The sequence below is a fragment of the Mya arenaria genome, chromosome 1 (genome assembly GCF_026914265.1).
Source record: "Mya arenaria isolate MELC-2E11 chromosome 1, ASM2691426v1".
NCBI classification, from domain to species: Eukaryota; Metazoa; Mollusca; class Bivalvia; order Myida; family Myidae; genus Mya; species Mya arenaria.
Genome location: NC_069122.1, coordinates 47221541 through 47242175, shown reverse-complemented (window position 1 = coordinate 47242175; position 20635 = coordinate 47221541). Strand labels below are relative to the sequence as shown.

Below are 20635 nucleotides of genomic sequence, written 5' to 3'. Positions count from 1 at the left end.
TGATTTAAAAATATATTTTAGAATGTGATTTTTTTCAACGTAAAAATATAGAAAAAATACTTTGTCACTGGATAGTTTGGATAATTGGACGAATCTTTTGTAATAAGTTTAGTATTATTCCGCACTAAGGACTTCTTTTTGTTTCCATCCCAACATAGAGTTAGTCCCCCTGACTAATCTCTAAAGAGGAGTAATGCGCGAACGCTGGAAGCAGTGCTGATTGTGCAAATTAACGCACAGATATCAACAGTGAGCTATTTTTTGTGTGTCATTTTATCCTGAAAATGTCTTTGTAACGTACATGATAGAATGACATACTATCACCTCTTGATATTTATGTTAGTTAACAAATTAACATTTATTTATCCGTTTACATTCATTTATCCGTTTGAGGTATTAAACCTGTACACCAATAATTACCAAAATTGTACTGTAGTTTTTAACTTAGTTTTATTTTAGTCGTCCATAAGTTACCAGTTCAGTTATACGTTAACTTAAGTTTAAAATAATTTCACAATGATTGTTCAACAAATTAGTATGGCATAATACTTAACACTCATGTACTGTACTGTATTACAATCTTACATGAGGCACAGAAGATATTCATTTGGTTTGTGTTACCCGACCCTACATGTATACAAAATAGGAGCCCACCCTACTGTTTTGATTGTTAGTTGGTAAAAATAAAGAAAAATAAGATATGATATGATATAATTTGAGTGTGTTTTCATATGTAGTTTAAAACCTTGGAACTTGGAGACCACCATCCAAACCTTCTTGTCCATTTTTGTGACTTCCAAACCCACTTGTCCATCTTGGTTACCACGCACCAGCCAAAACCAAATTGTCTATCTTTGTGGCTACCATCCAAACTCACAGGTCCATTTTTATAAACACCAACTAAACTCACTTGTCCATCCTTGTGACCACCAACTAAACTCACGTCCATATTTGTGACCAACATCCAAACCCTCTTGTCCATCTTGTACCCCAAACATTGGGCTAACTAAACAACCAAATTCAGAGTGTCTTGAAGAAGTCTCAAAAATTTTGAATTACTGTAGATAATAATTGTTGTGAATTGATCTATCAGTAAATTTACTTAACCGATCAACAGAAATATAAGGACTCTACATGAACTGGTAAATCATGTGATTATGTTATTTACTGCAGCTTAGTAAATTGTTCTAAAGACTGAGAGATGTCAGCCAGAGAGATTCGACGTCTTGATGAGGTGGTGGTGAACCGTATCGCAGCTGGAGAGGTTATCCAGAGACCTGCCAATGCTTTGAAGGAGATGATTGAAAACAGGTTTAATAGTGGCATAATTAGAGCCTGCCAACTTTTTGCTCAACATAAAAAAGTTATTGATATGCAACTTAATTGTAACCAGCCTTGCTAATAATGGACGTGAAAGAAAGTGTCATTTTTCTGATTAATATTTTTGTTACAGTTTTGCCCCTTGATTCATGTAAAAAGCCATGCACAGCCAATCAAAAACCACACATGGCACTTTTTCAAAACTAAAAGCTTACAAGATACATGGTTACCATGTATTTGGTATTTATTTTCAGCTTGGATGCAAAATCAACATCAATAACAGTGACTGTAAAACAGGGAGGCCTGAAACTGCTTCAAATCCAGGATAATGGGTCGGGTATCAGGGTAATCTTCATTGTTGTATGATATGCTGATACTTAGGCCTAAAAAAAAATACATTTGGTTTGGATTACTTGACCCTTCCTTTGAAATAGGTGCCAACCCTCGCTTTTTCTGGTCATTTGTAAAAAAAAAAATAAAAAAAAAAAAATTGTAGGATATTAAGGATATTAATTTTGAAAACAACAGTAGATCAAAAGATTCCTAAACATCTTTATAAAGAAAACACTGTTAGCTCAAAAGACAGCTAAAAGCTTTTAAAATTAGTGCTAGTCACAATGTATTTGATCAAATAACATTATACAACGAATGCTTAGTATTTGCCTGTATTTTGCAGAAAGATGACATGGGTATTGTATGTGAAAGATTTACCACTAGTAAACTGTCCAGTTTTGAAGACCTCAACTCCATAGCCACCTACGGTTTCCGTGGCGAGGCTTTGGCGAGTATCTCACATGTAGCACACGTTACCATAGTAACCAGAACCGCAGACTCAAAATGTGCCTTCAGGTTATTATCAATTCTTGTTCATTCTTTGTTTTTTTGGCATGTATGTTCTTCTGTGGATGTATTCAGAAAACATCTCAAGTCAATTTTAAACTTGAGTCATTTTCTTAAGTTAAATATTTCACTTATCATATACTATAATCACTTCATTGAATCTGAACTACTTTATTTTCATTGATTTGATTCATAATACATACTCTTATGGACAAAAAATAATTATTCTGTTCTTTTAACTACAGAACTTTGAGGAAATTGACTTAAGTTTGGAAATGACTTAAGATGTTTTATGAATACTGCCCCCGGGCCTCATTGCAATAAAGGATCTTGGTCGTAACTTCAAAAATCTAAAACGAATAGGAACATTCCAAATGGCAACAAATTAATTTATTTTTTTTCCGTAATTCTGTATTTAACTTTGATATTGAAATGAGTTCTGTTTTTACAAATGAATTTCACAATAACAAATATATGACTAAGATTGTTTCACTGTACAGATACGTTTATTGATACAAGCCCCTTTTTAGCTCGACTATTCGAAGAATAGGTGGGCTATACTACTCGCCCCGGCGTTGGCGTCCGGTTAAAGTTTTAGGGCAAGTTGGGATTTTCACTTATAAGTCCAATACCTTTCATTCAATTGAGTTAATACTTCACACAGTTGTTCAGGACCATCACCCAATAAGGTTACATAACTCCATATCCTTAATACAAGTTATGGCCCCTGATTGACTTAGGTTAAATGACTTAGGTTAAAGTTTTAGGCAAGTAAAAGTTAAGGGCAAGTTGGGATTTTAATAAAAAAACTACTATACCTTTCATTCAATGCACTTAATAAAATTCAAAATTATTTACGACCATCTTACAACAAGAAACATTACTCCATTTTAACCCTAGATACAAATTATGTCCCTTGATTTATTTATTTTTTAAATTTCTTTTGACAGGCACATTTTTACATTCTTCACCAGTTTTTAACCAAGGGAAAACAAGATGGGCTATACTATATGGCCCTTGAATTTTTTTTAGTAATTTTTTTTTTTTAATTTTATTTTAATTTCTTTTGAAAGTCATATTTGTATATTCTTTACCACATTTTCATAATGGGAAATAAAGTTATTTGAATGACTTGCGTCATTTTTCGGGTGGTGGGAGGGCAGCATCAAAGTCACCTTATGTATTGAATAATTTTAGTTAAGGTTTGACATAAATAGACCAAAATTGGTAATATTACATTGTTATTGCTTTCACTTTTAAGTCAAAGCGGCGAAGTCGAGCGTGCTATCTAATAACAGCTCTTGTTATATATGGAATCTTTTATGTGTTCTAAACTAACCAGCTTTGTGTCATGTTTTTATGTGGGTTGGCCTTATTTGCATTATGCAAATAGCTCAGAATTAAAACTTGCAAGAATTTGATAACATGGATTTTTTTTAAAATTCTGTTGACTGCAAAATTCTATTTTGAGTTAACCACTTGAATCATGATACGAAATTTCATCCGTGAAAAAGTTTTGGTTCCAGTTCTTATAAGGAAACTGTCTTTATATGATATGCTTCAAAAATTATGCACAAATATTTGTACATGTACCTTCAAATAAAAGGTTTACAGTAAGGAATGTATAAATTAATTCTTTATTCAAGGGGCAATTATCTGGATGGCAAGTTAAAGGATGCTGTGAAACCATGTGCTGGTAATGTGGGAACCCAGATTACGGTAAGTTTGTAAAATGGGGCCTCACAGGAATGCATTTAGGCTATTCTTATTAATTTTACCTACTCAAGCAATGTTTGACTTCATATTTCTCAGTGACACTGATTTACAATAAGATATTTTCCCTCCTGTCACAGTTTTTGAAAAATCCTGAAAGACAGAATCATTAGCTGTCTAATTTGATGGTTGAACCTTAAAAGCTTTTCTAGTTTTTGAAGAAAAAGACGAGAATGTGACATTGGATTTGGCTTGTTTGTCTAAAAGACAATAAAGTTATACCAACATATTGCATACCATTTTAAAGGGCATTGACTCCTCTTTTCATGTCACCTATTTTAAAATGGATTGTTTGTATGTTGATTAAGAAACTTAAAAAAACTGGACTCGACCGTGAAATCTGGTAAGTTTGAGTTACATACCTTGTTTCTTTTCTTGTATATCAGACATTAAATTTCCTCAGATGTGTTGTTTATCTCATTATATATACCCAAAATGATATTAATCAACATTTTAGACACAATGAGCCAGATGTCTTTGGTTTTGCCAGTGCAAGTTTCAGTGACTATTAAAAACACTACAAAAGTGTAGAAGCACATATTAAAATCAACTTGGTACTGTCATAGCCTTGGTGTCTTTGTTGTGGGGCAGTGTTATTTTGCAAAAGGGTAACCTTGGCAATTACTCATGTCATGTACACAGAGACATCACGCTCGTGTATAGCAAGGCCCATAACTCATGTCATGTACACAGAGACATCACACTCGTGTATAGCAAGGCCCATAACTCATGTTATGTACACAGAGACATCACGCTCGTGTATAGCAAGGCCCATTACTCTGGCTTTAGCAATTATCGAGATATGCTCCATGTTTGACTGGGAAAAAAAAACAGACAAGCATTGGCGTTCACTCTGAGGCACCCTTGTCTAGAGCAATATTGTAGATCAAACTTTATACAAAGTACTTAATACAATAAAGATATAAAGTTATCAATGTGTGGTTTACTTTCTATCAGGCAGAGGACTTGTTTTATAACATAACGACACGCAGAAAAGCACTGCGGAGCCCAGCTGAAGAACATGCTAAAATTGTTGAAGTTGTCAGCAGGTATAAATGGCTTTTATTATTACAATTGACCTTGATTTTGTTTTTCAAAGTAGAAAAGTCAGGTACTGTAATTGTCTTAGTGTCTTTGACAAGTAACACATTAACTCTAAAACCTGTTAAGATAATCAAATGAAATTGGGTTCTCCTGTTGTAAGAGACAACGCCACTTTTTTACTGAAAACTACAACCCTAACTTGTTTGCTTTTGTCTTTGGAGCTCTTGATTTGTAAAAGTAAATTGCTTTATTTACAAAACCCCACAAATATTGTACCTGGTTTACGCAGAGACTGATTTCCACAAGCACAGCAATGTGTAAGTGTATTTTAAGAACTTTTCTGGTTTGATAAGCAGGGTACAAACCCTCCACTTCTAAAGGTGATGAAATGTGATGATATAATTGGTGTCTGCCTTTCACCCAAGGAATCATAGGTTTAATCCCCACCAGGGAAACAATCTTGTGGCCTTGCCATTGGGCATAGAGTGATGCCCCTTAGCTGAAAAACACACAAAAAGACAAGTAATGGTCTTTGATGCAGTACTATTGCCTTTTTAACTATCTAGTCTGTCCTGCAAAAGGCTTTGATCCGTGATATTCATCATCATCAGGTGCCTAAGGAATTGATTGTGCTGTGCCATTCACCATGTATTTTTGGCAAGATCAAGTTTGTTCAGTCTCAATGTCTGAGTTGCGTGTGGGTAGCAAATATTGTTGTGCCATAGGTTGAGATTTATTTTTTTGAGGAAACCAGGCACTTTTGATAATTTTTTATACTACTGGTATTTTTTTTTATTAAAATAATGTGTGAAGTACAAATTTTGTATTAATGTTTTTTTTTAGTGAAACCATGGGTGCCAACAGAGGGTAACATAAGTTTTTTTCTCTTATTACAGGTATGCTATTCACAATTGCAATGTGGGATTCACATTAAAAAAGGTGAGTGAAATATCAGGGGTGTCTCTCAGTGTGTTGGGCTGAAGCTCGTCAAAGAGGGAATTTGCCAGAAAAGGGGCATTTTGCATAAATATTAATACTTCTTAGGTCTTAAATAAAATTGATTGTAACTGAAATGCTGGGTCAAATAGACAGTGACATTCACATTTCATAAAGCAGATGAAAAACGCATATATCCTTGCTATTTTCTTCCGATTGTGATCTTTTTGAATACTTCATAAACAGGATAATCTAATTTTTACACAAAATTAGGGAAAGAAATTAAGGTTATAAAGGGGAATTTCAGCCCAAAAACTACAAGAAAGCTCTGAAGATTGTTGTAATTGTCCTTTAAGATGCACTTGTCAAAATTGGCATATTGGGATATTTTTTTGTCTGATTCTGGGGTCTGGCAATGCTGTACCTGACTCAAATTAACTGATAATATGTTTGTAAAAATATCTGTATCAATTACCATTTAAATATAATGCTTACAACTCATTACATCAACATGTGAACCTCTGGCTTAGACTGAGAGGTAGTGTAGGCGTCCTGAACATGTAGATTTTACGTAACTGGCAATCCTTTCAATTGCTTTGCTTTTCATGTCTTTTTATGTGTATTATGTAAACATTTAATGATATTTTACTCTCACATGTTCACGAGAAGTAGATTTTCTCTAGGCATACTAGTAGGAAAATAATTCTTGAACTCCCATAGAGTTTTGATTTAAGATATTTTTCTGCTTTTTTTAAAATATCTTAATAAAATTGCTAAGTAAATGTAAGCTCTTTTTCTGTTAAAATAATTCAAAATTAACTGGATTTAAATAACTTCACTTTGTTTTCTTTTGTTCTAAAAGATGTATACAAAAGCGGTCAAATGCTAGTTAGACAGCAGTAAATCTCAGACACTTCCTACAATTTTCAACGCGGTGATATCTTCGTAAGCCTTTTCTAAATTTGATTATGGGTAAGAGATGAATATCTTAACCTGAAAGAACAGTTTTTAAGCATTGATTTGCCATTAAAATAACTGTTCAGCGAATATACTGTACACACACAACATCAACAGGTTTATCTCCAGCATAGACAGAAAGGTAGTTTTTTAGTCCAGAAATGTAGATTTATAAATGTAATAACACAGTGTAAATATCATCCAACTCCACTGTTAGGTCTCATATTTAAAAAAGCAGAATGAATAACATTCGCATATCATAAAAAATGTGTACTGTAAGACTAACCTCCCTTATATTAAAAACTTAGTCCACAGTATAGGGTATTTTTGTGTGCATGACAGTACAGTTGAAGTGGATGGGATTTTTTAAGCAGTGGTCAACTTTCGATATTAATTTTAATTATAAATTACTCTGTTGCAACGTTTTGATACCTGAAGAAATGTTTCATAGACCCTATTGATAATAACTTACGCCCTTGGAATTTAGCTTCCAAAATGAGGCAAAAATCAAAATGATGCGCATTTTATAGGACATTTATGATACTTTCATTTTTATGCCCCCATAGTCGGGCATATAAGAGTTGCACCGTCTGTCTGGCCGTCCATGCATCCAGCTCAATCTCTTGTGTCTGAGCAGTAACTTTTTCTTGTATGCACAGATTTTGAAAAACTTGCATTAGACAAGATAATGGGTCACGTGCATGACTATGTCCCTACCTCTAAGGTCAAGGTCACACTTAGTGTTTGTTCACAAAGGAATGCTGCATATAAGGACATAGAGTATAGCTGGCTGTAACTTTCTCATGTATGAACAGATTTTAAAATAATGTGCCATGTGTGTTTGACTTTCCAAGACTACGTGTGGCCTGCACTACTGATGTCCCTACCTCTAAGGTCAAGGTCACACTTACCATTTTTTAGCTTGTCTAATTTTTGAAAAAAATTACAAGTCACACACTTGGAAGAGTAGGGGGAGGGTAGGGGATATTTTAGTATTTTTGGACTTTGGAATTTTAAGCTAGTCTGATTTTTTGAAGTTTTGTGTTTGGGTCACTTACATGCAAACTATCAAACCTATTTCTTTCAAACTTTGGAATGCCTGGTCACTACCAAATGTAATAAATTAAATAATTAAAACATAAAAGGATAAAATCAGACGAGCTTTTAGCACCAGCAGGCAGTGCTCTTGTTTACTTTGGAATGCTGGATATAAGGACATATAGTATAGTTTGTCGTGTCCAGGCTGTAACTTTCTCATGTATGAAGACTGTCGTGCTAGATCAAATAAACCAGATACAGATAAAAAAAATCCAACTGTCAATTGTTATAACTGGTGATTTCAACCAAAATGCGATTGCTCGTCCAATGCCTCCAATATGCCAGATGCTCACAGAAACAGATTTCACCAGTATTCTCACACACCAAACCATGTATTAGGTTCTTGTCTTGAACATAGGTACCTCTCTCGTTTAGTTGGTGTAAGACCAACAACACTGACATATTACAGTGACCATGCATGGGTGTCAAGTGGTGTTTCAAAACATCAATGAGAGGTTATTAGTGTTTTTATATCTTCTACTTGTTCATAAACATTCCTTTCTTTATCCACACATTTCATTGCTATTTTTTTCCCCGAATGACCTTTGAATCACACTTGAATATCACTTTGGCGGCATTCGTCACTTTTCAGTGACAGCTCTTGTTTATTTTAGACTGCACTATGATAGTAATTATTCATGTTGCTTCTATTTTCCTAATACCTGACAACCAGTCCATTTAGCTTTTAGACTGACTGATGTTTGAACTCATTTTCATTGATTGGACTTTCTGTTAAGCTTGATAACCAGTCAGTATTTTAGGTGGTGGTTATTCAGGTAATGCATGCATCATCCCACCTCCCTTGCGGAAAAGAAAATGCTGGCGTTACAAATTGACGCAATTTGATTGCAAGATTTACTATGAATTTTATGCTTTGTAGTGAAGGTGTTCAAATTATTTCAGTCAGAATGAGTGGCGCATGCTGTTCAAGACGAGATAAATGTCCGACAACTGCAGTCACATTTTGACAAGTTCATCTTTTTTTCGTAAAAATGCAAGTCAGTAAAGCGGTAGGTGGGTCTTAAAATTGGTATTTTTGTCCCACCACAGGTAGAGGTCAAGTGTCCGACAACATTTTAGTTTATAGATTGTCATAAATAGAATAAGGTTATTTTTTAGCTGTAACCTTTTGCACTACCAGTAAATACACCATCGTGAATCAAAATGGCTTCACCTGTTATTTCTGATGACTGTTTTAGCACTGTTTACAGTAACAAACTGTTTTTAAACAATGACAATCATAACATTATAATAATTATATTCCATCAAATTTTACACCAGCTATATAAATGTGATTAAGTACTTTTTACTATTATTGGATGGTAATTAGTACATCTACAATGCTACAAGCTGGGGTCAGACCTGGGATCCACTCTGGAAGCTTTTGGAACTTTTAATTAGGCATTTATACTCGCATAATATGAATGTTTGAAATTACCAGTAGTAATGTCTATTTGTGACCTTGGAGGGGTTGCAGTCGCCTATTCTCTATTTATGTCTTTATTCATAATTGGAGAGACCATTCTCATTAGCTTTATTAGCCAGATAATCCTTTTTTCACACTATCTAGTTTAGAAGCAGTGAACTCCTGTTGATTTATTACTATGTTGTTGTGACAGAAATATGTTTTAATGGCTAGTTAAAGACAAAATAAATATAAATGTCTGTATCCAAAATTGTTATGATTTATGTTCACCCCTGCGGCTGCCTATTTTTGTGTGTTATAAATACTGTTGTTCTCTGATATTTAACATTTCCATGACCCCACAAACAGAAACCAGAATACAGTATTATATGTACGTATTGTTCCCTTTCTTCAGCTCTTGGTAATGGTTAAAGTTTGTTAGTATGTACTTACAAAAATAAATAGTTTGATGGGGGGCAGTTGCATAACTATTGATTTGCCAGATTTTCCATAGAAAAATTACTGGTTATAGAATAGGGAAAACCAGTTTTTTAAGTATTCTTGTTCATTTCTAGGCATGCCAGGCTATTTCATATATGCTTCTATGAAAATGGTTACTCAGAAAAAGTGTTTTATAATCAGTATATGTTTTACGGTGGTTTAAAGAGATTTGTCAGTGAAATAGAAATATTGCTATGTCAGAATTTGATGTTTTTCACTGTTTTGAAATTTGCGACAGCTGTCATGTCCAAATATAAAGCTGGAGCACAATTACAATGATGTCTTTATCAAAATTATGTAACCTTCACATACAATATGGCTCAATTTTCTAAAAATCTACAATTAACTGTCATTATGAGGAGATGTTTTTGTTTTTGCTCGAGTTGTCTGTCTGTCCACCTGTCCATCACATGTCGTGACTGCTCCATATCTCTTGAACCACCAGACTTTTTAAATAACTTGCCTCAAATGTTAACCATACTGAGACGATGTGCAGAGCACATGTTTCAACCAGCTCAATTCAAGGTCAAGGTGTTACTTACAGGTCAAAGGTCATATGGCTTTATTTAGTGTAACGTCTATATCTCTTGACGGCTTGAAGGGTTTGGAAATATTTACCCTCAAATGTTCACGATTTTGAGACGATGTGGAGAGCACATGTTACTACTGGCTCAGTTGATGGTCAAACATACGACTAAGTTTTCGATCAACTTGAAGGATTTTTAAATAACTTGTCACAAATGTTCATCATATTGAGACAATGCGCAGAGAACATGTAATAACCAGCTCCGTTCAAAGTCAATGTCACACTTTGAGGTCAAAGGTCATATGCCTACTATATGACTATTTTTTTGTGTCCAATATCATTACAAGCTCTGTTCAAGGTCAAGGTCTGAATAAGAGGTCAAAGGTCATATGACACATGCGCTATTGAGCAATTAAAGATAAAAAATGCAAAATTTGGTGTTGATATTAGAACACATTTAGAAACCTAGTCCCTTTAGCAATATTGAGCATTTAAAGATGAAAAGAAGAGCAAAATCTGGTGGTGATATTAGGACATATTTGGAAACCTAGTACCATAGGAAATAATGAGCTATTAAAGATGAAAAAAAGAGAGCAAAATTTGGTGGTGATATTAAGACATATTTGGAAACATAGTACCATAGGCAATACTGAGCAATTAAAGAAAGGGTCAGGGCGTCTAAAAGTTTGGAACTTGAAAAGGTCAGTACCGAGCAACCATGGCCTTCGCTGATTAACAATGACATATGTAATAATGATGTAATGAGAATGGATCTACATAGCAACAGACTTGTGACAATTGTTTACATGAGAAAAAGACAGCTAATCTGAATCTCTTTGATGTAATAAAAACAGAAAAGTCAATTAACACAGACATTATCACCCTTAAGGATGTATTTGAGGATGTGGTATGACAAACACTGTTTTATATTATAATTTCTTTTTTTTTTACTGACTAAGCCGTTTTTGACGGAAATGAAAAAAATGAATTGATTTATTTTTAATTTACTGACCAATTTTTTTTGCCATTTTCTGTAACTGAAAAATGTCCGGCAAAGTCAAAATCAGTCTAGACCGGCAAATTATCTGTTTTAAGAAACCTTTGAATGGTTTATTGTACAAAAAGGTGTAATCTAATGTATTATGGTATTTATTTCATCTTAGTTTATTAAATCAGCAAAAACAATATCTTTAAAAAGGGTCAGGAGTGATTTTGCCATTTTCTGTAATTGAAATATGTCCAGCAAAGTCAAAATCAGTCCAGACCAGCAAATTGTCTGTTTTGAGAAACCTTGGAATGGATTATTGTACCAGAAGTGTTATGTATTTTGATATTTATTCCACCTATATCTAATCGGCAAACTAAACCTGTAAAAAAGGGCCAGGAGCCATCAAATTTTACTATTGTTTAGGGTATTAGCCAGGTTTTCAAAGGGCATGTACCGAGCTTGAACATAATGAAGTTCACAGAAAATGTTAGGAATTGGTTTTACTAAGGTAACATTAGGGTTCAATTACAAAACATGTAAGGATTGAATGTATAATCATATTTGTAATTTTAACAATTGAATATTTTATTATCTTAAGTATTAAATTCTATGAGAGCTGGAGGGTGCAAATCCATGAGAGCAGAAAGGTACCTCCAAAAAAATACAGGGTGCAGGGTGCTTTCATAATCCTTGGCTAAAATATTATCCCCGCTGAAAAGAAGGGGATATAGTGATGGAAGGGGTGTTTGCTTCCTGGCAATGCGGGCAATCTTGCCCAGAACATAACCTGAAAAGTCTTTGATGTATTGACTTCTTTTTGAGATATGGACTTCAAACTTCATATGCAGATAAACCTCACATAGGAAAAGTGCAGTGCACAGGAACCATAACTCTGGGTGCAGTAATTTTTAGTTATTGTTTATCCTTTGTCATTAGGCAAAGTTAGGGTTTAAATTCACAGATCAAGTCACAAATAAGATTTAAATTAAACCCTCATTCTCTTACAGCATGGGGAAGGCATGGCGGATGTACGGACACCAACTAACTCCAGCTATGTTGACAACATCCGCACAGTATTCGGACCAGCAGTAGCAAGGTATGCATTAGAGCTTAGATAAAATTAAGTTACAGGTATGTGTTAGAGCCTTCATATATGTGTATGACATATATGTGTATGAGCCTTCATGTATGTGTATGGGCCTTCATATATTTGTATGAGCTTACATATATGTGCATGAGCCAACAATTATATGTATGGTATTACATGTATGTGTATGGACCTACAATTATATGTATGGTATACCATGTATGTAAATGAGCCTTCATATATGTGTATGAGCTTACATATATGTGTATGGGCTGGCATGCATGTGTATGAGCTTGCATATATGTGTAGGAGCCGACATGTGTGTATGTAAGCCAACATAATTATATGTGTATGAGCCTACATGTATGTGTATGGGCTAACATGTAGTGTGTCAGAACCTTCATGTATGTGTATTGGCTAACATGTAGTGTGTTATAACCTTCATGTATGTGTATGGGCTAACATGTAGTGTTTCAGAACCTTCATGTATGTGTATGGGCTAACATGTAGTGTGTCAGAACCTTCATGTATGTGTATGGGCTAACATGTAGTGTTTCAGAACCTTCATGTATGTGTATTGGCTAACATGTAGTGTGTCAGAACCTTCATGTATGTGTATGGGCTAACATGTAGTGTGTTAAAACCTACATGTATGTATATGGGCTAACATGTAGTGTGTCAGAACCACATGTATGTGTATGGGCTAACATGTAGTGTGTTATAACCTTCATGTATGTGTATGGGCTAACATGTAGTGTTTCAGAACCTTCATGTATGTGTATGGGCTAACATGTAGTGTGTCAGAACCTTCATGTATGTGTATGGGCTAACATGTAGTGTTTCAGAACCTTCATGTATGTGTATTGGCTAACATGTAGTGTGTCAGAACCTTCATGTATGTGTATGGGCTAACATGTAGTGTGTTAAAACCTACATGTATGTATATGGGCTAACATGTAGTGTGTCAGAACCACATGTATGTGTATGGGCTAACATGTAGTGTGTTAGAACCTTCATGTATTGAATGGGATAACACATAGTGTGTTAGAACCTACATGTATGTGTATGGGCTAACATGTAGTGTGTTAGAACCTACATGTATGTGTATTGGCTTACATGTAGTGTGTCAGAACCTACATGTATGTGTATGGGCCTACATGTATGTGTATGGGCCTGTATGTGTGTCAGCCTACATGTATCTGTATGGGCCTACATGTATGTGTGTCTGCCTACATGTACGTGTATGGGCCTACATGTATGTGCCTACATGTATGTGTGAGAGCCTACATTTATGTGTGTGTGAGCCTACATGTATGTGAATGGGCCTACATATATGTGTGTGAACCTACTTGTATGTGTATGGGCCTACATGTATGTGTGTGAGCCTACATGTATGTGTATGGGCCTACATATATATATGTGTGAGCCTACATGTATGTGTATGGGCCTGCATGTATGTGTATGGGCCTACATGTATGTGTGTGAGCCTACATGTATGTGTATGGGCCTACATATATATATGTGTGAGCCTACATGTATGTGTATGGGCCTGCATGTATGTGTACGGGCCTACATGTATGTGTATGGGCCTACATGTATGTGAATGGGCCTACATGTATGTGTATGGGCTAACATGTAGTGTGTTAAAACCTACATGTATGTATATGGGCTAACATGTAGTGTGTTAGAACCTACATGTATGTGTATGGGCCTGCATGTATGTGTACGGGCCTACATGTATGTGTATGGGCCTACATGTATGTAAATGGGCCTACATGTATGTGTGAAGGCCTACATGTATGTGTATGGGCCTTCATGTATGTGTATGGGCCTACATGTACGTGTATGGGCCTACATGTATGTGTATGGGCCTACATATATGTGTGAGAGCCTACATGTATGTGTATGGGCCTACATGTATGTATGTGAGCCTACATATATGTGTATGGGATACACGTATGTGTATGGGCCTACATTAATGTGTATAGGCTTACATCTATGTTTGTGAGCTTCCTGTATGTATGTGAGCTTACATGTATATCTGTGGGCTTACATGTATGTGTGTGGGCTTACATGTATATCTGTGGGCTTACATGTATGTGTGTGGGCTTACATGTATGTGTGTTGGCCTACATGTATGTGTATGGGCCAACATGTATGTGTGTGGGCTTACATGTATATCTTTAGGCTTACATGTATGTGTGTGGGCTTACATGTATATCTGTGGGCTTGCATGTATGTGTGTGGGCTTACATGTATGTGTGTTGGCCTACATGTATGTGTATGGGCCAACATGTATGTGTGTGGGCTTACATGTATATCTTTAGGCTTACATGTATGTGTGTGGGCTTACATATATATCTGTGGGCTTGCATGTATGTGTGTGGGCTTACATGTATATCTTTGGGCTTACATGTATGTGTGTGGGCTTACATGTTTGTGTGTAGGCTTACATGTATGTGTGTGGGCTAACATGTATGTGTGTGGGCTTACATGTATGTGTAGGCTTACATGTATATATGTGGGCTTACATGTATGTGTGTGAGCTTACATATATGTGTGTGGGCTTACATGTATATCTGTGGGCTTACATGTATGTGTGTGGGCTTACATGTATATCTGTGGGCTTACATGTATGTGTGTGGGCTTACATGTATATCTGTGGGCTTACATGTATGTGTGTGGGCTTACATGTATGTGTGTGAGCTTACATGTATGTGTGTGGGCTTACATGTATGTGTGTGGGCTTACATGTATGTGTGTGGGCTTACATGTATATCTGTGGGCTTACATGTATGTGTGTGGGCTTACATGTATGTGTGTGAGCTTACATGTATGTGTTTGGGCTTACATGTATATCTGTGGGCTTACATGTATGTGTGTGGGCTTACATGTATGTGTGTGAGCTAACATGTATGTGTGTGGGCTTACATGTATGTGTGTGGGCTTACATGTATATCTGTGGGCTTACATGTATGTGTGTGGGCTTACATGTATGTGTGTGAGCTTACATGTATGTGTTTGGGCTTACATGTATATCTGTGGGCTTACATGTATGTGTGTGGGCTTACATGTATATCTGTGTGCTTACATGTATGTGTGTGGGCTTACATGTATGTGTGTGGGCTTACATGTATATCTGTGGGCTAACATGTATGTGTGTGGGCTTACATATATATCAGTAGGCTTACATGTATGTGTGTGGGCTTATGCGTATGTGAGTGGGCTTACATGTACGTGGTAAGCTTACATGTTCATGTATGGGCTTAAATGTATGTGGGCTGTTTACATCTATGTGTTGGGCTAAAATCTATGTGTATGAGCTGCCATGTATGTTCTACAGTTAACAAGTATGCTTATGAGCTTATGTGTTTGTGATGGGAGATCGTGAGGATACAATCTTTGTGTTGGAGTTTTTATTATTGTTGCAGAGCATTCAAAATATATATTATATCAACTACCATATATATGTGTTTATTGTTGATAAGATAAAGCAATAGATTTTATGTACAGATAATTTCTGTATAAGGAAATTGGCAAATCATTATAGTCTGTTTATGACCAGAAGACTCTGTTATGTTAATAATTTATCTATATTTGTACAATCACGTTATTAAACAGTTGTTTGTCAGAATTTGAGATGGATGACCACAATGTTGTGAAAAAAGCCTTCGTTGACAAGCTATGAATCTATATATAGGTGATGTATTAATCAAGCCTGTCACTTCCCTGTTTGTAAAAATATTCATTAACATGGTTGTAACTAGCAGCATTGTTAACTTTCATAAAAGAACAATTTTATATTTTGCGCTCTCACAAATCCGGAGTTCTTTTATGGGACAAGAATCACTAACAGCTATTGGATTGAAAAGGACTCGTGCATTTACACAAGCCAATATTTATTCAATGATTATATAAGTAAGAATATAAGTGAAATAATAAGTACAAGTCCCATAAAGTTGGGCATACAAAAAAGTCCCAAACCAAGTTTGTATCATGTGCTCATGTAAATCCAAATTGGAGATATTTAGAGCAGCAGGTTTGTAAAACATAAAATAAAAAAACAGGGGTCTTTTGATATTCAATCAATAACAAACTATGTCAAGCTTTTGTGCGGGGGTAGTAATTATTTCTGTGGTCAGCGGCCAACCACCTGAGTCACAAATAATGTTTTTCGTATTGGCTGCATATCTTAGCCATGGCTTTTCATAAGTCCCCCATGACAGCTATTTCCTGTAATGTTTATTTTGTCAGATTCATACTTTTTTCAAATGAATGGCAGAAATTGTTAAAGGATGCTTGAACCTACCTTAGACCTGTGTGGGGTTAGATATCTATGTAAAGAAGTTCTTTTTTTTGGAAAAGTCTAATTATTGTTCAGTGTCATGACAGTCATCGTTTAGGTGTTTTATGGTCCAATTTGTATCTATTTTTAATCTACAGCTTGTAAATCACAAGCCAAGGTAATGCGTGATTGGATAATGAATAATCTTCAAGACTTTTAAAGGCCATAAAATTGTTGTTTGTTTCGGTAAACCAACCCTTTAAATATTGTCCAAGCAAGGCCCAGTCTCAAAAAGTTTTAATGATCAAAGCGCTGAAAGCACTGAGATATTCACTGCATTAACACAGAAGTAATCATGCATTTGAATGTAAGGCCAGCATTCCATGTAAAAGCTTTCCACATCTGTGTAAGACATTTTCTTTTCAAAATGGAAACCTTATAGTATTTTTGAGTTATTAATGTCGTCTGATCTTACCATATATGTCCTATTAAAAGTGCAGGGTGTGTGTCTTTTTGAGAACTCTACGGACTAAAAAGAACCTATTTTCCCTATTCAGCAACTTTTTAAATCCGCTAAATTTGATTCAAAAACATGAAATAATGATTAGCATCTGCTGCATCATAGCTGTTAACATACCCTGCTGTGTAAATTAGTAAAAAATTTCCAATATATCAATATAAATCTTTCAACAATTTTATCAGGAATGTCGTTGTGTATAATAGAGTTAGGTTTTTCAGTATGTGCATGATGTCAACAGGTGCTTTAAAATGGGGGCTTTAAGAATGATTAGGGAGAAATATAATTTTTTGGAGTTTAGGGTTAATGTATCCTTTACTCATGTCACATAATCTGATAATAGATCTACGAAAAAGACCCCTTGTGCGTCTATCAGGGCATGCACATTTAATAGGACATTTATGGTATTTCATAAGTTGCACTTATTTCCACAATTACATTTATTATCGTTTGATGTGCAATATAAACTAGAAACTATAAGAAAAAACATTCAATTTGAACCGAGACAGTTTTATTTTCTGCAGGCTTTTATTTACAATCATGTTTTTTTTGCATTTCAGTTCATTACATTTTTTTTGCCACTGTTTTTATTGGCATTATCTTCTTCCACTGATACATTGTCCTTACTTTTACATCAAAAAGTGTTTTAAGAAATAGATAATAGTAATCTTTTTTATATTTATAATCTTTGCAAGTTGGTCATGACTAGTAGATGACCCCTATTGATTTAAAGATCAGTAGGTCAAAGGTCAAGGTTGCAATGACCTTAGGTGAAAAACAATGACTGTGCTTTCTGCTTAATAACTAAATAATGCTTGCCAAGGAACTTTATACTTGTTATGCCAGTCGGTCATGACTATTAAATGACACCTATTGATTTTGATTGGTCAAAGGTCAAGGTCATGAAAACCTTGATTTGAAGGAACTGTTTCGGCTCAACAACTTAAGAACACTTGCACCCAGGATCTTCTAACTGTGTATGCCAGTTGGTCATGACTAGTTGATGACCCCTATTGATTTTGGGATCAGTAAGTCAAAATGTCAAGGTTGCTGTGACCTGGAGGTGAAAAAACGTTTTCCTGTTAAATAACTAAAGAACACTTGCACCTAGGAATCTTATACTTGACATGCCAACTGGTAATAACTGGTAGATGACCCCTATTGATTTTGGGATCAGTAGGTCAAAGGTCAAGGTCATAGTAACCTTAAGGGGAAAACAGTAGCTAAAGAACATTTTCACCCATGAACTTCATAAGTGGTATGCCAGTGGGTCATGACAAGTAGATGACCCCTATTAATTTGGGATCAGTAGGTCAAAGGTCAAGGTCATGGTGAACTTGAGGTGGAAAAATCGTTTCAACTGAATAACTGAAGAATGCTTGTTCCCAGCTAAGAACATTATACTTTGTTTGCTAGTTGGTCTTTATTAGTAGATGACCCCTATTGATTTTGAGGTCAGAAGGTCATGGTCACAGTGACCTTGAGGTGAAAAACAATTTGTTGGTACTCTTCTTTCCGCTCAATCAATAAAGAACACTTGGTCCAGGAGCTTCATACTTAGACCCAGGAACTTCATATTTGGTATGCAGGTTGGTCATGACCATTAGATGACCGCTGTGATTGTTCATCTCCAGTCCAAAAGTACAAATTTCATGTCCATCATTGATTATTTCTTACCTAAGACCACACAATTGGGGAGACAACCACTTTTTTATGCCCCCGAAGGTGGGCATATTAAAATCGCACCGTCCGTCCGTCCGTCCGTCCGGCCGGCCGGCCGGCTCTATAACTTTCCCTTGTATGGACAGATTTTAAAATAACTTGCCACATGTGTTCCACATACCAAGACGACGTGTGGCGTGCAAGACTCGTGTCCCTACCTCAAAGGTCAAGGTCCCACTTAGTGTTTATTCACAATGGAGTGCTGCATATAAGGACATAGAGTATAGGTTGTCGTGTCCGGGCTGTAACTTTCTCTTGTATGGACAGATTTTAAAATAACTTGCCACATGTGTTCCACATACCAAGACGACGTGTAGCCTGCAAGACCCGTGTCCCTACCTCTAAAGTCAAGGTCACACTTAGTGTTTATTCACAATGGAGTGCTGCATATAAGGACATAGAGTATAGGTTGTCATGTCCGGGCTGTAACTTTCCCTTGTATAGACAGATTTTAAAATAACTTGCCAAATGTGTTCCACATACCAAGACGACGTGTCGCGTGCAAAACCCGTGTCCCTACCTCAAAGGTCAAGGTCGCACTTAGTGTTTATTCACAATGGAGTGCTGCATGTAAGGACATAGAGTATAGGTTGTCGTGTCAGGGCTGTAACTTTCTCTTGTATGGACAGATTTTAAAATAACTTGCCACATGTGTTCAACATACCAAGACGACGTGTCGAGTGCAAGACCGGTGTCCCTGCCTCAAAGGTCAAGGTCACACAAAGTGTTTATTCACAATGGAGTGCTGCATATAAGGACATCGAGTATAGGTTGTTGTGTCCGGGCTGTAACTTTCCCTTGTATGGACAGATTTTAAAATAACTTGCCACATGTGTTCCACATACCAAGACGACGTGTCGCGTGCAAGACCCGTGTCCCTACCTCAAAGGTCAAGGTCACACTTAGTGTTTATTCACAATGGAGTGCTGCATATAAGGACATAGAGTATAGGTTGTCGTGTCAGGGCTGTTACTTTCCCTTGTATGGACAGATTTTAAAATCACTTGCTACATGTGTTCCACATACGAAGACGACGTGTCGTGTGCAAGACCCATGTCCCTACCTCTAAGGTGAAAGATACACTAAGTGTTTATTCACAAGGGAATTCTGAATATAAGGACATAACTGTGTAGGTTGTCAAGTATTGGTGGTATTTTTTTTTTATCTTCAGAGGCAATTTAAAATAACTTGCCATATGTATTTGACACGTAAAGGCAGGATCAACTTTTCATGTACTGACCTTGTTCGTAGGTCAATGTCACATTCGGAGGCATTTGTCACATACTGTGACAGCTCTTGTTCATAATTGAAATTCCTAGTTATATGTTAGAAATTATCTTTGCTGTTTTTCACCAAAACATTCTAATAAAAAAAATCAGACTGAATGTTTTCATGTTTTGACACATTTAAAAGCAAAAGATCATGATTTTTTTGTGAAGCATTGATACAAGGTATGTCATACTATGATGACATCGAGAGACTCACACAGTTTTAGTCTTCATTTTGAACAAATTAAGGAAAATACCCCCAACATAAATTCTATGAGCAAGTCCCCTTTAAAAATAGACAAGACAGTTCACACAAATACAGTCAGAATTTTTATTTCTTTCAGAATACTGTGAAATATTATACTGAC

General features: G+C 35.8%; 1 protein-coding gene across 3 annotated transcripts in view; it reads left to right on the top strand.

Moving 5' to 3' along the window:
* Positions 1-178: 178 nt before the first annotated feature.
* LOC128234024 (DNA mismatch repair protein Mlh1-like) overlaps positions 179-20635 on the top strand; it is a 59684-nt gene continuing 39227 nt past the window's right edge. For all 3 annotated transcript variants that reach the window (XM_052947977.1, XM_052947986.1, XM_052947969.1), the window contains exons 1-8: positions 179-249; positions 1174-1311; positions 1575-1665; positions 1997-2169; positions 3807-3879; positions 4891-4982; positions 5874-5916; positions 12396-12484. In XM_052947977.1, coding sequence (XP_052803937.1) covers positions 1202-1311; positions 1575-1665; positions 1997-2169; positions 3807-3879; positions 4891-4982; positions 5874-5916; positions 12396-12484 — 671 coding nt within the window. In that variant the 5' untranslated portion in view covers positions 179-249; positions 1174-1201. The remainder of the gene's footprint in view (positions 250-1173; positions 1312-1574; positions 1666-1996; positions 2170-3806; positions 3880-4890; positions 4983-5873; positions 5917-12395; positions 12485-20635) is intronic.